General features: G+C 33.2%; 1 protein-coding gene across 1 annotated transcript in view; it reads left to right on the top strand.

Annotated features, from left to right (window-relative positions):
• Positions 1–18,290, top strand: part of LOC129222930 (uncharacterized) — a 51,359-nt gene that overhangs the window by 5,784 nt on the left and 27,285 nt on the right. The window contains exons 2-3 of the mRNA XM_054857490.1: positions 2,358–2,642; positions 3,361–4,091. Of these exons, the coding sequence (XP_054713465.1) occupies positions 2,449–2,642; positions 3,361–4,091 (925 nt within the window). The 5' untranslated portion in view covers positions 2,358–2,448. The remainder of the gene's footprint in view (positions 1–2,357; positions 2,643–3,360; positions 4,092–18,290) is intronic.

Below are 18,290 nucleotides of genomic sequence, written 5' to 3'. Positions count from 1 at the left end.
AAGTGCTTAATAGTCTTAAAAATAGGTACCTCCTGCAACAATATACTTCTGTAGGCGGCTTTTCCATGACTCAAAGGCATTCCTGAAGTCCTGTTTCGAGGTATATTCAAGGGCTACCTTGACATGTGCTTGAATGTCCTCGATGGAGTCGAAATGTTTCCTTTTCAGCGCTGATCTTAATAGTGGAAATAAAAAGAAGTCAGAAGGTCACAAGCCCGGACTGTAGGAAGGCTAGGGCAACATGGGATCGTTGACTCGGACCTTCTTCCGTCAGAAATCTCGGCACAAGTTTCGTGCAAACTTTCTGCATGTGCAACTTCTCCGTAGCAATTCCTTGTACCGTTGTTTCCTATAAGTCCAAGGCTTTTGCTACTTGGTAGAGACTCAAACACCAGTCAACTCACTCAACTCAACACCAGTGTTCAAAATTTCACACACTCGTTGCAAATTTGGAGTAGTACGGGCCGAGAAAGGACGTCTAGACATGGTTTCGTCAGTCATCCCTTCCTGGCTTTACGAAAGGAATCGCGCGATTTTCTACTTGTGAATAGGACAGACAATCAGTCCCAAGCGCTTGTTGAAGCATTGCGAACGTTTGGGAATGAAATCGGAAGCATAATTTGATCTCTTTGCGTTGCTCTGACGAACTTTTCCCATCGCCGTGTAACGAATCACCGTATAGGGGTAACTGTTGAGGCCCATGGTGCCGTTCCGAAAGCTGGGAGGCAACTGACCTGCGTTGCGCTGTAAGACCAACAACCCCCACCACCGTTGCTGTCAAGTTGAGCGAACGGTACGGTGTGCATGCGTCAGTATAAAGTAAGTCTCATTACTTTAGGATCGCAACATGTACATCTGCAAAAGCTGACATCCCTAAAAACTAAAGATGCGTCCATTTCCGCCCGTAAACCGGATATTTGCCTTTCCATACAATTCGTGGTCAGACAGTAACAACTCATACGATCTATTGCTTTATGAGCTGAGAAGATCTTAGGTAAGGTTTTTTTTTTTTTTTTTTTTTTTTTAATTAAGAGATTTCAAAACTCCTTATGCACCACAAAGTCTAAACCTCGGGTTCACGGATAAGGCACATACAGTCTTTATGAATGATTATTCTTAAAATCCTATGTAACATGCAATTTATCATATAAAAAGTATTTAAACAAATTCCCTCCGAATATATTTTCCCTTTTTATTTTGTCTGCATTAATATAAATAATCTTTTTTTTTTTTTAACAAAGTTCAATTTTTTGATGATTGCTTCATGCTTTTCACTATGACTTTTTAAAATAACACTTTATTAGTGCACTTTTGAATATTATTTAGTAAGAATGAAAAATATGAACGGAAAGTTCTGTCTAGAATTAAACAAGTCCACTTTCCCGCACTATGGTTTGTGTAAAGTCTCTCCTGCAGTCAAAATTACTTAAAATTCAAAGTGCAAGCGTAAAGATCAGCGTCGACGCTGACCTGGTAGAATCTTATTAGCAAATCGGCGGCGAGCCTTCGTTGCCGAGCGGTAGAAAACTCTTGCTTTGTGAGCTGTCTATGAGACTGACTCGTTGTGAGTTCGAGTCCACTCAGGCTTCCTGTGCGTTATTTCCTCTCTTAGCTCTGTAAAAATGTCTAATAGTTATGAAAAAGTATAAACTTTATAAATATTGAACGAATGAAAGCAAAAGCTTTAAAGAAGACAAAGGGTTTCTAGATTGAAAATTGCTCTTTTTTTATACTGCTGTTACGAAATTTCAAGCATTGTAACTAATTTATAATATATATATATATATATATATATATATATATATATATATATATATATATATATATATATATATATATATATATATATATATATATATATATATATATATATATATATATATATTTATTTATTTATTTATTTATTTAGAAAGTGCATACCATTTGTTTTTTTTTTTTTTGTTTGTTTGTTTTTTTGTTTACCCACACCCTCGAATATTAGAGCGTATTAAAGTCATATATTGCCACACAGTGGCCATTTTCTATGGGAAAACGGGAAAATATCTTGTTCTGTCTGTTATATCCTTCAGATATTTAGTATAAGATATTTTCCTAATCCTAATTCTTTCTCATTTAATTTGAAAACAAACTTTTTAAAAGAAGAATAAAAAACTTTTTTTGACTAATAATAGTTGTAAAATCATTATAAACCGCTGTTCATGGCAATCACCATCCGTTATACATTATAATTCTTCATTTAAAACATTTAAATAATTTTTTCCATTGATGTATTACTCTTAAATTGCTCCAAATATTGGATGCTTGAGTTTTGTGTATAAAAATGTTTCATGTAACTAAAACGTTTTGTTTTATTTCAGATCTAAAAACACTTTCCGAACTTGTCAATAAAAATAGTGTGCCATCCCAATCCGTCGAAATTAAGTAATCAATCTGAGCCCACAGGCCCTTATGTCTCCAAACGCCAAACCTGATCCATCTGCTGAAGGGGGACAGTCTGAGAAGCCATACAGTCGACTGGATGAACTAAGAGAAGGTGAACTCAAGAAGGGAGATTGCGGAAGTTCGCCGGAACAACCTCCATCCTGGCTTGACAAGGAGATGTTCGATAGAGCTCGAGAGCTCTTTAAGAAGCACTTCTTCAGGTGAGGAACATCTTATGGTCGTAATCACCAGTCTCTTCGAACCTCGGTTGTACAACTGAGCTACCACCTTAATTAGCCAATCAGAATTCTTTGTTTGTGGTTCAGGTATCTGATGGCAGTTCGATGTCGCTGGTGAGTATAGCCGTTATTAGCACCCAGACATTAGATCGGACCAAGTAACAGGTGAGGAAAATAAAACAGCCACAGTGGCTACCGAGCATCTTTTCCCCAATGATCCCCTCATGCCTATATCTTTTCCCCAATGATCCCCTCATGCCTATTTATTTTTATCATTTTGAAAAAAAAAGTGTATCTCAACAGTAAAAGTATCCAGTTTCTTTCTTCAACGGCCATTTTACTTAAAGTTATGTAAAGCAAAAAAAAATTTCTATAATTAAAAGCTGCAAATATTGCCTTGAAAACCGAGGGTATGTTTCATAGCTATGATTTTTTAGAGCTATCATCAAATGTTAATCCCACACCCGTTTTGCTACGTAAAAATTAAAAATGTTCATAACTTATCTTTCCTTTTCCCACGCCGTAAGGTCTCAAACTTGAGTAACTAGTTCAATGATGGATCTTCGTCTAATCATCCATAAACAATACACAAATTGTATGTAGATAACAATTGTTTAAACCATTTCTTTCTGTAACGTAAAAATAATGCTTAGTGTAAATTTTCATTGACAAAGCTCTAAAATTTGTATTTGTATTACAGCATCTTCTTCTGCCATCTCTCTGGTTTGATGTTCATCGTACATTTGCCAAAAATGACAGAAACTTTACTATCTACTGGCCATTCTTCATCAGTTGTGTGTCTTTTCCGAAGGTATCTGAGTACCTTAGTCCATATCCGACGCTGGTACGAAGGGGATATATGGAACCCGGACGATCCTGCCCACCAGAGTATTACACTAGTCAGAAGTATGCATCGAAGAGTGGCTGATCGGCTCAATGAAGAATCTACCAGCACTAATACTTGCTCATCAGTTCTTGGAAAAGATGAAGGGATAAAATATCTTAATTCTTCCAGTTATTCCAATGGCACGGGAATGGCAAGCAACAGACAGAATATGGCAACATTTCAAGACTACAAGCCAAATTCATTACGGAAAGGCAATCATAGTGAGAAGAGATGTCCTATGCAGACTAGAAGTACTTCAGAATCCATGGCAATATCCCAGTTTGACATGGCTTTAACACAATTTGCTTTTGTAGGCCTCATTCTTTCACATCCAGAACATGTAGGAATACGGTGCAGTCGAGAAGATTTGGAATGCTTGATACATTTCTGGCGTGGCGTTGGTTACATGCTTGGTGTCGAGGACCGATATAATCTTTGTAATGGCGGACTAGACGAGACAGTAGCTATCTGTAAAAACATCATGGAATCCGAACTTAAACCTTCTTTACTTCAGGCATCAAAGGAATCTTCATCTATGAGTAAAGGTATTATTCGAGCAATGAATTCTTTTATTATTTTTCTTAGTTGGGAAGCAATGGCACGTTTCTGGCTGGAAAGATTTGGAATGCCAATCGAATTTCCTATGGGGATTTACGAGAACGTGGGTTACTGGTTAATGAAGTTCACTTTTGGATGGCTCTTCCGTTTGCAAATATTTCACTCTTTTTTTAATTTCCTGCTGAGAATAGCTGTGCAAGAAGCTCTTGATAGTAAAGAATATTACGAAAACTACCTCATGAGACGTCATAAACTGGCCAGTATTTGAACAGATTTGAAGCTTTATGTTTAGTTTTAAACCATCAAAGAAGCTGAGAAAAAAAAACGATTAAGCTTTAATGCTTCAACTTTCATAGTCAGTCGTGGTTATCAAAAGAACGAAAGCTTTCAGTCAATTAAAGTTTCATACAATTATTTCATTTGAAATGTTGCATTAATAGTGAATTCGAAAATATTTCAATGACTGTTCATTCAAATGCTATGAGTTAATTAAATTGAAAGTTTCCTGCATTTTTGAGAAGTAAAATGTTGGAGTAAATGCCTTTAGGAATGCAAATAACAGAGAAAATGATAAAAAGTGACTAAAATAACAATCTTTTGCTGTACGTTGGAAAATATTTCTTAATATTTTATGAATATTGTCGGACAATTTGTTTTCATAAGGCGATTAAAATTTACCTCTTTTAAAACTTAAGACTTGCAATGCCGCTCATATTTGACGAAAATCTATGATGGCCTAGTTGATGAATGTCATTTTTCCGTTGTACATCAGTCAGCAATTTCTCGCATTGATTCATTTGAATTTAATTTATCATGTGCAAAAAAAATACAGCGTTAATTTTTTTTGATGAATGAAATCTGAAAGTTATTTAAACATTATCATTTATTTACTTTTTTAAAGAACGATTTTAAATTTACAATTCTTTTTCATTCTGCATAAAAAACTGCGTGTCAAATCTACAATATACTGTCATCGTAATTTGTAAGAAAAAAGCGATAGTTTTTTTAGATGTATTATTAAAAAGAATATATTTTTCAGTTGAGTATATATGTAATGATTTTTTGTCTTTTTATTTAAGTGTAAAAAATTTTAAACCAGTGTCAATTTTGTCTCATTTTTTGAAAATACGTTCTTTAAAATGCATTTACTGATTGAATTATATTGCTTTTGCAACTTTCAATATCATAAATAAATAAAATTAATTGGACTGAAATAATTTCACAGTTTTTTGCATTTTTATTTCTGATTTCACTACCTGATTAAACTACCACAGTTGATTATATCGCAAAATTAAATGTGCATTCATTGGTCGTATGTGAATAAAGGAACTGGTTGATTCGAGGTCACCGACCATTAGCCAAAAAGCGTTATAATTGGGCCAGAACCAGAGCTTCGAACCGACACTGAACTGAAAACCGGAAAAACTCGTTATTTTGGTCGGAGGAAAAACCGGAGCTGTCATTTGTTAATGTAACTAACTTATCAATATGTTTTAATCTAACTTCAACCACATAATTATCATGATTAGATGTACGTTGCTACATTTATGATAGATTGGGGTTGTTTCCTTCAGTCAAAAGTACTACTTTTAGTCACTGAAGTTGATAGAATAAGCAAAAAAAAAAGTAATAACGTGGAGTGAGAAAAAACTTTCATTTTCAAAACGCTTAATTTTTAATTATTTTTTTAAAATGTCCAATTTTGAAAATAAGGCGTGGTCTTAATGACGTCACAAATGATATACTTTGTCGCTTTTGTGTACTGCGTTTCCACGTTATGATAATTAAGAAACGAATTAAATATTGCGCTCTACGCTTGCTATCAAGCATATCGTTGCCAACGCATGTGAGAAAAGATGCGAATTAAATATTACACTCTGTGAATGGCAACAGTGAATGACATTTCATCATTTGTGATGTAATCGGCAGAAGCTTAAATAATAAAAGCGCGCCAATTAAAGTGATTCTTTAAAAATATCAAACTTAGTCAAATCATTTAAAAAATGGTCAGTTCCTATGTTTTTAAGCATGCTCTTTCAGGAAAAAATATTTTTAAAATTTTGGAAACGACCCCAGTATATTTTTAGCACAAAAAAGAGCATGTATAAATTAAATACACACACACACATACACACATTTTCACATTTGGAACTGAACCGAAAACCGTTATTTTGGGCGGAACGAAAAGCCGAAACTGAACCTATGTCCTATATAATTGGACCGGAACGAAAAAATTACGACTCGATGCACTGGTCAGAACCGGTCATTAATCAACACATGATCAATCATCCGAGATAACCAAACTCTCTATTTGAATGCGACCATTGAAGTTTTTTTTAAGAGAAGTAACTATTTTTTCATAACTACAACTGTAAAGTTTAAAAAAAAAAAAAAGACGAAAATCTGTAAAATGTATTGTAAATGTACGCGTCATACTGTATATATTGTCACTTCTATGTATGTGCTAAGGATCTCATAATTAACATCTAAAAGATTACTCTTTAAAATAGTAGGTATTAAAACATTTCTGTGGTTGTTACTGTTATAGAAAAGAGTTTTGAATTTTTGTAGAGAACATTCCATGCTTTTCAAAATAGCAATACATTTTGTTTTATGAACTGTTTTAAAATGTGTTGGATTCTGAATTGTGTTGTAAACCACAAAACAAGTTTCAACTTTTCACCAGAAAATCTTTTGCTCATTTTGTAAATATAAAAAAACTCTTAAAAATCCTTTTTGTGCCTGGAATACGTGAAGTATCTACTGTTTGGTTAAAAAAAAAAAAAAAAAAAAAAAAAAAAAAAAAAACATTATGTGCTTAGAAATATCTTATGAAATATCAAATTTTGGTGTTATTTAATTTGAAGTATTTAATAAACAGAACATTAGATGTGCAGAGATTTGTATTCAAAATAAACAGTGAAATTCAAACATATTTTTCTAACCGACAATATTTTTGGTACTCTGGTTGAACCATTAATGTAAATGAAAAAGAGAGATAACTTGGGTTTGAGAGTTTTCAATCATTGTAATTTTATGAAATAAATAAAAAAAATTTCACGAAAAAAAAGTGATATTTTTAATACAGAACTTCTGATAGCACTCCACACATTTTACCACCCGCCGATTTTATAATAACAATTCCTCGCAGTAAAAGAATTTTTTTGAATAAAAAACAGTTTTTTCCTTGTTGTGCATAAATTTTACACATGTGAAAACAAGTAAAAATTCATGCGAAGAAAATAAAAAGTGTTTATTTTCATGGCTTTAAATGAATACAAAGAAGAAATAATCAAAGGTGTCGCCACATTTGATCAAGCGATTCAAAAAAAAAACTCAAAAACTATTTTTATTTGTGAATGCCAACTTAGACGCAAATTTGCAAAAAAATATTAGTAGGTACAGATAGTGCTATAAATAAAATTGTATCTAAAAGCAAAAATAAGTGAAGATTATAACACATTTTCTCCACTACTTCATTGGATAAGAGTCAATTTTTAAACAATATGCTTAGATTTTTAATGTGGCACCGATTTTACGTTTTTTTGCTTGTAACGTTTTTTATCACTGTTCCGACAGAAAACGTAAATTCGGAGTTCTACTGTACATACAGCCTCGCTTAATCGGGTAACGGATAAACGAATACCCCGCTTATACGAATAAAACATCCCGGAACAGAATGTTTCCCCATGGACGCAATGTCAAAAATCCGTACTTAATCGAATAATTTCCCCGTGTAATCGAATAATATTGGTCCGCTTTCGCAAATATTTTTGCTGAGAAAATTTTTGAGTAAATTATAAATAAATCAAGTAAGAACAATTGTTGACTTAAATATATTAAGTAATATTTTTCACCGACAACGGGCGAGAAAAACAACATTCATATTTCATCAAAACATTTACAATATTCTACCAAAGTTCTTTCCACTTTGCTATTCCAAAAAAAAAAACTATGGATAATGCAGTCGATTATGAAATAAAATAACACAAAGAAATATATGCATTTTAGACGATGGTAAATTGATAAATTTTGTGCGTAAAACACGGTCGACAAGAAGAGGAAAAATGGAATCAGAAATATGTTCCAAAAAGTCCTTGAGCAAGCAATTCACTATTATGGAATTTTTCAAAAAAGAATGTACTGAAAAAAAGTACTAAAACAGATTTCATAACTCAAGTTGTAAGTTACTTTTTATAATTTTCATACGTACTTGTAATATACATACTAATTAATAAACTATTTTGTTGTTTATTTACCTTATTTCAAAAACTTTTTACCAACAATATTAGTTGTTTCCTACACATTGCTATTGATTTATTATTATTACGTTTTAAGACAAATGTTGTCAATTTAGAAAAGTAAAGAAAATCTCCCAGTTTAATCGAATAAAATTGCTTGGAACTGACGATATTCGATTAAGCGAGGTAGACAGTATATAATATACCTTAATGCTCAAAAGTAAAAATATAAATATAACGTCAAAGAAAAAAAAATAAAAGTACAAACTTCCAAAACCTTGCCAACATGTGTTTTGGTTTTCCAAGAAGCAATACAAAATATGTGAAGATAGTTAGCAGCTTTTTTCCCCCCATATTTCTAATACACTCAACCCTCAAAGAATTAGTCTAATTCATTTCTAACTTCTTCCTGGAGAAAATAAGTTTAAGGCTGGCGAATACCCTAATTTTTTTAAAAAATCGATTTTGAGAAATTTAGAGAGCCCCAGTAATCTTCTTTCTAAATTCGCAATTGTTTTTTAAATCGATAAATTATTGAGAATACTAGAAGAAATTTATTAAACTCAAAAGCACTGCTTATAATTGCAATTCATTTTTTCTTTCTTGATTTTCTCATCACCACGTTTTTAAAGTTTTTATTTACTCCAACAGTTCTAGAGAAAAAAGTATTCACTATAAAAATTTGAAACTCTGCGAAAATGGTAATTGAACATATTACTGTGATATAAACCTCGAAAAGTTAATGTACATGCAATATGTGGTTTTGAAATAATGATCAATTAAACGTAGGGGGCAAAAGCACATTTTTCAGGGGAAATTTTCAAGCATTTACCCATAAAACCTGCTATTAGTTAATTATTTCCAAATCGGAGGGTCATCATATCACTTTCTGGTAACTAACGAAGAGAATACACAAAAAAGTTTAAAAATTATGAAAAAGTGAATGCACTGGAAATGTGTGTGTGGTTAAGGAAATGGTACTTTTTGCTAAAAAATATGACTTTTTTTATTAAAAAAAAACTTATCGGTTTTTTTTTTTTTTTCAACATGTAAGTAGTCAAAATGTGTTGTTTACGTCATATTTAATAATCGTATAAAGTTTTAGAAAGGTGCAATGAATATTGAAGATAAATATATTTAGTGTTATTTAGTAAATTACCGAACCATTGCTTTGGTCACTCGTCTGGTCTGTCCTAATTCTATATTAGCTACCAGTTTGTTTGGCACTCTTGGCTTCCTTGAGGTTTTCCACCTCCAGCGCAGTCACTTTCCTATGCCGAGCTGATGAGTGCTAATAAGCACGAAACTGCAGTCCTCGGCTGGAATTGACTGCTGTATTTCATGTAATATTTAGGGTGTTTACCTTAATATTATGTTTGGTTTTTTGAATTTCACCTTTTCGATCGTATCATAGTGTTAGGAACACATCCTGAAATCTTTACAAGAACTGAAGACTCAACTATCACAAGTTTTCAGTAAACGAGCTGATGTGTGCATCACATGACTTCCTTTCCCTCCAATTTAATGTCATTTTCTCATTATTGGCAGTTTTAATACGATTCAATAGTTTACTCTCTAAATATCACCAACAGTTCTCAAATTAAAACCAGATTTTAAGAAAAATTTTTGAAAAAAAAACACCAAATTTGTCGTCAAGTTGGCGACAAAACTTGGCGACCAAAAGACTGGCGACCTATTGCCAAGTGTTCGCCAAATTATAACACCACTTGAGTTTACATCGAAATTAACAATGATTTCCCTCCAAAAAGGGGCAAAAGACCCCCTTTGGTGCGTCCGAATGCAGCCAAAAAGGGAGGTGCACAACTAGCCCCACTAGGAGTCTAAGTACCAAATGTCAACTTTCTAGGACATTTCGTTCTTGAGTTATACTACATACATACACACATACGCATATACATACGTACATACAGACGTCACGAAAAAACTCGTTGCAATTATCTCGGGGATCTCAAAATGGATATTTCGGGTGTATGTACGTTCCTAGGCATATATCCACGTGTGGTCGGGTTGAAAAATAAACTCAACATTCATTCGGGGGTGAGCAAAATGGAAATTAAAGCCGATTTTTAAATGAAAATTTTTTCGCGAATGCAATACTTCCTTTTTTGTAAAAGGAAGTAAAAAAACGCCTCTTACGAAAATCTAAGATACTAAAACAAGAATCACTTATCGCGTTGAAATTTAAACTTTCAAAATTGCTTTAAACGAGTTGTTTCAAGTTATTTTAAGTATGCAAATGTTATGCAAGTGTTGAAGTTACTTTTTAAAGACAGTAAATACTATATGAAATATTTCACTTTTTAGTGCACGGAAACCATTGTCAGATGATTGCATTTAAACTATATGATTGAAGAATTTCCAGGGATTCCACGAAAAAATGGACACTAAAAAGGATTTCCTTTATCAAATCCTCTTATAAATAATTGCCAATGATTGAGTAAATCGCGTGTTTTAACAATGAAACTCGCGCCACAGCATGATAATTTGATAATATGTTTTGGTAATTTTTAATATACAGTGAAAGACACTCGACGTTAAATCCCGGTTATCACAAATTTGCCATTTCAACTGCGCTTGCGCACGGACTTTGCTTTTTGGGCTTTCTGTTTTAAGATTTCGTGTTGCTTGTTTATATTTAGGGTGTGCTAGAGTCCCAACAAATTAATGAATGCGATTAGAGTATTTTCACAGCAATTTCGGGATACATTATATGAAACTATGGATATGAATAACTGATAATCTTTATAAAGAAAAGAGAAAAATTACACTTCAATATTTATTGGTTTGGAAATATTTATTTAACGTAAACGTAAAACACGTTATGTACTTCAAAACTGATCGGAATATTACAAATATCCGTCTTTTGCGGATATTTTACGTTAAGCGTAAACAGTTTAGTATTATACATTTGTATTTAGGTTGAGGGTTCGGCTTTGTATTGGAAGTGATGCTGCAGGTCGAGTACGCTCTTCTGAGGTTAAAAATTTGGCCCTGAAAAGGGCCTTTGTTTGATAGAAAAATCAGACTCCGAATCCATAAATAATTAAGACGCAAAACTCAATCTTTACCGAGGCGTAAAAACTAAATCAAAGAAAGCTTTAATTTCTAATTTTTATCTGTTCTTATCTCATATTAACAAATTTAAATGTTTTTTATTAGTTTGAGCAAGAGTTTCGAAATCAGCAAAGTCCGCGCGCAAGCGCAGTTGAAATGGCAAATTTGTGATAACCGGGATTTAACGTCGAGTGTGAAACTCTATTGTGACAAGGCTTAACTCAATCCGGCAACTTAACAGTTTTACTGGTAAGATTGTGTCATTTCAGGGGAATGAGGAAACAACGAAATGGCAAACAATGAACTCTACCTACTGGAGTTTAGGGTTAATCCACTGGAGTTAAGGTTAAAATTTTAAGTACCAAAATATCACCAAACAGGCAATTGCTTCGTGTAGAAGATGAGAAGCAATTTTCACCCGCCATACCTTGACGGGCGACTTTCTAGTAAATTAATAAACCCTTAGTTAGGCAATAAATGCAGAACACCGGAAACCTAAAGTTTAATTGATCATTATTTCACCGGCAGAACACCGGAAAAAGTTTTTTTTTTTTTTTTTTGTACTCGAAACGCTTTTAACTTTCTTTTGATCACTTGATACATGCAAATATTATTGAAAAGGAGAAAAAGAAATGCCTTATTTCCTTACTTTTTAGCTTCATTTTCATTAGACACCTCCCTCACCTTAGTGTCGCATCCCCATCCCCTTGAGAAAAGCTTCATACGCCACTGAAATCCCCTCCCCCTACTATGAAAACTTAAATTATATTGGATTTGTGGCTGTAGAGGAAAAGGCGTAAATATAGGCAACCTCTTTTTTTGCGCAAAAATTCTACATATTTGTCATTCATTAGCAACTACAGAAAGTGTACAAAATTCTAGAAGGCGAAACAATGATTAATATCAATGATTTCATTTAAGGGGATCCTGGGAACATTTTGAAAAAAAAAAATTATCAAACAGTTTCGAATTTTGAAATTTTTTGCACTTATTTACCATCTATTTAATAAGCAAAATTATAACATAAATATTTTTTTAAAAACACTACTTAAATTTAATTTATTCTTTCAAAAAAAAAATAGGGTGACTTTAAATCGCTAAAACTCAAGATATTCTTGGTCAATTTTCAAAGTGTTTTCAAAAAATTATGCACAAACATCTAAGTTTTAGTTTTTAATCGCCGATTTAAAAAATATAAATTCAATGAAAAATAGAAAATATTTTTAAAAAAAAAATTTGAAGAATTCGAAGATATTTTTTTTTTAATTACATTTTTCGCAGTACAGTCGAGTTTTGACTTACGCGAGGGATGCGTTCCAAGACTCCTCGCGTAAGTCGAAATTTCGCGTTGTGGAAAGATATATGTATACAAATTTTTTAGAAGCATACCAAATTCATTCAGACATTTATGAACACCCCTCAAACTGCTTTAAAGTATTCTTCAACTATACACTACATTTTCTTACATAAATAACTGAACTTTTACTGTATTTAAAATATACAAAACTGTTTTATTCTACATTAAATATTAAAGATGCACAAAATGAATGATCAATGGAAGGGAAAGACGTAAAATAAAACAACACGGTTCGCATAGTATGTAGTAATATAAAAATGCTGCACTATAATAGTGCTGTACAGTAGATACAGTAACAATATTTGTGAGTTAAAAATTGAAGATAATAATGATTCTCCATGCTCCATAAGATAATGCTTCATGATCAGATAGTTATTCTTACCTGATACATTTTTAAATACGGTTGCTTCGCCGTTTCTTTTTTAACGTTTCAATTTGTGGCAACAGCCCCCTTCCTGATCTCTTTTTTCCAGAATACAAGAGCAGTTTCCATTTTCATAATATTTACTTTGCTAGACTGCAGTGGCGGATACAGCCGGCGGGCAACCGGGCGTTTGCCCGGTGGGCCGGTCATGCTTGGGGCCGATCAACTAACAGCAAAGTCTTTCGGGCCTGTCTACTAACAGCAAAATGTAAATTTTGCGCGCATGTGTTTAGAATAACGCAAATTCGCAAAACACAGACCCAGCTCCTCTTTACGCATGGGCTAAAGCTTGCGGGTGGTGGGAGGTAGGGCCGTCACCATAAGAGAGAGGGGGGCTTGATTTCTGAAATGGGGCTGCCCAGGGTCTGATTACCACACAAGCTGACTAAGCCTAGGCCTGCGGTCCCATAGGAACATGTTCCTAAGGGGCCTCACATTTTTTAAAGAATTATGCATAGCATTGCAACGATATGAAAAATGCATGTATTTTTTTTTTTTTTTTAAATAAAATATTATGACTTATAAATTGGAAAAAAATCTTCTTCAAAGGGGAATTTTTAATCATTCTGCCTGTAAGAATTTACTTGGTCACGATTAAGAGGGGGCCCAAAGGGGATTCATAAATGCACATAAGTGATTTATACATAATTGTGTAATTAGACAAAGAGGCCTCCAAAAGTGCATTCGCGCTTTAAGAATGTAAATCAAACACTGCATAGTCTTCAGAGGGCCTCCAAATTAATGTGGGCCTAGGGCCTCCCTTTTAGTTAATCGGGTTCTGGGGCTGCCAATATATTTTTAGTGGTATAATAAAAAATAAATGACTAAATTAAAAAAGGAAAAAAAACAGGGAATCCTTAGCAGTCGTAAAAAGTTAAAATACTTTTGATCTCTTTAACGCTTTTATTTATAAATGACAATTCACAATTGCTCTTAAATGCAACGTACAACAAGAGCCGACGTGAGGTCATGTCAGCTTAGTTGGAGAATAGGGGACCGGCTCGGAATTGAACTCGTGCAGAGGGTAAAATATCCTAATGGTGAACGGTGTAGAAGGAGGCTTGTGAAAAAATTGACCTTTGTCATTTTTTTTCCCGGATCCGCTTTTGCTCTCGGCGACCTTGTTTATAACAATTGGAATAAAAGTGACAAAATATATTTTTCCGTAAAATTATTTGAAAATATGCAATCTTAAAATACCATTAAGGAGCATCCAGTTTCAAAAATTTGCTGGAGGAGAGTACTCGAACCTCTCCCATTTTTTTAACATTCTCAAAGATGATCTAAAACTGTGTTTTTAAATTAACAGTATCAAAAGTTTTCTGGGAAAGTGCCCCGTCCCCTCCTCTCTCTCGGCATCATCAATCAAGAACGTTTTAAATCTCGTTTTTAGTGCTTAAATTTCGAAAATTTTCCGGGGTGAGCCTCCCAAAAACTCCTTTTCCTAACATCACTGAAGGTCAGCAAAAGTTTTGTCTCTGGAACTTAATTTTCGAGTAACTGCCGGTGTCCTAGTCTTTACCAAAAAAGGCTTTTAACATTTCAATTTGAAAATTTTCTACTGGATGGCGTTGGAATCTATCTCAACTAAAAAATCACCAACGATCTTCTAAAACTGCGTTTTTAGAGCTAATATATTTTTAAAAATTTCAGAGGAGAGCCCCCGGAACCGCTCTTTATACCATATACTCGAAAATAATTTATAATTCGATTTTTGGATTTCCACTTCTGAAAAATTTCAGCAGGAGAAAACCTGAACCTACGCTCCCCTAACATTAACAAATATTGTCTAAAGTTGAGTTTTTAAGACTACAATTTCGAAAATTTTCCGGGGAAGAGGCCCCCCGGACCCCTCTATTTTACACCAAATGTTAATATTTTCATTAAGTTTATATTGCTAATACTTTAATGACTCCCAGAAAGCCCACACACACTCTTTCTCTCTCTTTGTATTGATACATGCAGTATAAAAAAGGGAATGTTTATGATAGGTCCCAGTACTGTGTTTGTGTTGAGGAACTCATCACGTTCTAAGACGGCCCTAGTCTTCCATCCATGTGAACATCGCTAGATCAGTTTTATATAACAGGGTAATTAAGTTACTTGTTATGACAGCAGAAAAGGACATATTATCAAAGCAGTTACATCATTAAGGAAATTTTCAATCAAGTTTCGAGCATTATAAAAATACTTAAATGGACAATTACAATCACTATTTCCCCCCAAAATAATGTGTAGCTAATATTGTATCAATTTGTTCACCATTAAAGCGCAGAAGTGTTCATTACTGTTAAATTTTGTTTAAATATAACATATTTAGTTGTTAAGAATAATTTCCTCAGATTTAAGTTATATCCCAATCGTTAAGTAAAATTTAATATCTATAAGAGCTATGGGGCCGCTACACCTCCTAATGCCAGGGCCGATTTTTTTCAACCAATCCGCCACTGCTAAACTGCAATGCAAGCTTCAATATTGAAACTAAGTTCTGAATTTTTACGGATATCTTTTTTTTTTTTTTTTGACTTTTATTTTACGTATATGGAAGATTCATTCATACTTATTGTCGCGCTACCGTCGGTGTTTTGTAGTTGTTCAAGCATATCAAGATCTTAGCCCCCACCCCCCTTTTTTTTAAAATCAGAGACTTTCTTTTTCTCTTCAACCTTCACAAATTTAAGATGAAGGTGCCACTAAGGTGCCATTATATTTCATCAACTTTAATATTTAGAATGAAAAAAATGAATAAATGAAAGTTGCTGAGTGGTTAGTTGATGCACTAACAACGCGATGCGTAGACAAGTTTACTGTAGAAACTTTCGCTGTCAGTGATGCTTAAAGGGATGTAGTAACATTCACGAAATCAATATTTAGTAACTTATAACGAAGTCGATATTTCCTTCCAAAAAATCTCGTGTTGTGGACAAAAACCTCGCGTTAGCTCTAAAATTCGTTACTTGTGAAAAATTCACGTTATAACCATTTCGCGCAAGTCGAATCGCGTTGTTTTTTTTTTTTTTTTTTTTTAAACAAATTTGCCGAATAAAAATTAAGGTAAACTGTTTGAAAAAGGTAACGTGTTTAAAAAAGGTATGCTAAAAATTTCATTACTTTATATTTATCAGGTCTTGATTTCTAAGGGTTTGAATGCAAAAAATTGGGAAACATTGCATCATGGAGAAAAACACGTTTAAAGTTTTAAAGTTAAATATAATATTAGTTAAATGCATATGCAACAAAAATAATTATATCTTCCGTTGTAATTAAAAAATATATATATTTAAATGTCTTTTTAAGCAGAAAAAAACGGAGATTTTTTTTTAATAATAAAAAAAAATGCAAAACTTGGCGATTTTTGTGTCTCGGATCCCCTTAAAAAACAGCAATTTGCAAAAAAGCTTCTAAAAAAAGCACTAGAAAAAATGGGATAAAAAATATGGGCACCAGTGGCGGCTCGTGACTTGAAAAAGTGAGGGGGCCAGATCATGGGTACACCCCATCCCCCTCATCCCAGGTTTGAAAAAAAAACAGAATTATTATTATTATTTTTTTTTTTAAATATTTAAGTTTTCTTAAAACAATTGTTTGTGTTAAATAAATAAAATTACATTCTCTTTAAACACAGGACAAGCTACAAAATACTTAAACTACTAATTAATATGATGTTTATGTCCAAGATTGCCTGCAGGGTGTTGCACTTTCACCATCTGACTTCCAAAAATAAAATTTAATTAATCAGATAAGGAAAAGCTACAAAATACCCCACGAAAATGATTAATCTCTTGTTTACGTCCAGTACGCTTTCCGGCGCTGCAGGGAAGGCCCCCCCCCCCTGGCTTTTCAAAATAAATAAATTTTAAAAAGCAAAATTCATCTAATATTTATTGATAATAATATTACTTTTAATCTTGTAGTAACTAATTCTTTTGAATGAGTAAAATTATTTTTTTTTAAAGCAAGGCCAAATTACAAAAGTGCAAAAATATTGTGAACAGAGAAATATTTAAAAATTATAAATTAACTAACGTTAACAAAGATGAAAATGCATCTCAGTATTCGCTTTAAAATAAATAAAATAAAAATCGATAAACTAAAATTTAAAAAACTAAAAATAAATAAATTAAAAAAGTAGTTTAAAAACAAATTCTTAGATCTTTATATGAGGGTGTACCCTTCTGCATATCAATCTGCCGGCAGTGGCGGATCAACAGGGGGGTCGATTGGGGCGGTCGCCCCCCCCCCCTCCCCTAAAGGTTTGTAAATTCGAAAAATTTCCGGGAGAAGGTCACCAAACTCTCCCCCCCCTCCTCCCCCAACAGATTACAAAAAAACGCCTATAACGGTATTTTTACGACTTTAATTCTAAAAAATTTCCAGGGGAGAGTCCCTTAACCCCCTTTTGCCAATGTCATCGAAGATCGTCAAAAGTTTTGAATTTTTGAAGCTTCAATTTCGAAAAAATCGCCGAAGAAGATTTCTTTGAATCCCATACGTTTTTAAGACTCCAGTTCATAAAAACTTCCGCAGGAGGACAACAAAATCTAACCTCTTCCTAACATTATTAAAAAATTCTAAACAATGTTTTGGAAATTGAATATCAACATATTTCCGAGTGGCAAATCCAAAAAAATCTTTGGGATGGCTTTTTGAAATCGAAAAATATTTTTGCTTTCTTTCACCTTCATTTAATACTGCGAAAATATTTTTAAATTCATTAAATCAAGTAGTTTCTGTGGCTTAATATTCATTCATTTATTTCATTTGCACTAAAATAACTAACTCGCATATTGATATTACAATTATTATGAAACGAGAAAAGGGAGGTTGCGCGAACATGCACAATACAGTTTTAATAACATTTATGTTAATCTTATATTCATTTTTCGTGAGATCATTCAAAAAATCATCTTTTTATGGATCAATGTCTTTATGAATGTCAAATGCTAGCTAATAACTGTTCCGATCTTTCAATGAGAATTTGAAGGGAGCCATAGAAAATAAAGTGTGGTAGGCTTCCTCTCTCTACGAAACAAGTTTCTCTAAAAAAGATTTCTGCAGCGCCGGAACTGCTGATGAACATGATCCGCTT

Source organism: Uloborus diversus, chromosome 5, assembly GCF_026930045.1.
Source record: "Uloborus diversus isolate 005 chromosome 5, Udiv.v.3.1, whole genome shotgun sequence".
Taxonomy (NCBI): domain Eukaryota; kingdom Metazoa; phylum Arthropoda; class Arachnida; order Araneae; family Uloboridae; genus Uloborus; species Uloborus diversus.
This window is presented reverse-complemented; position numbering and strand designations above follow the sequence as displayed.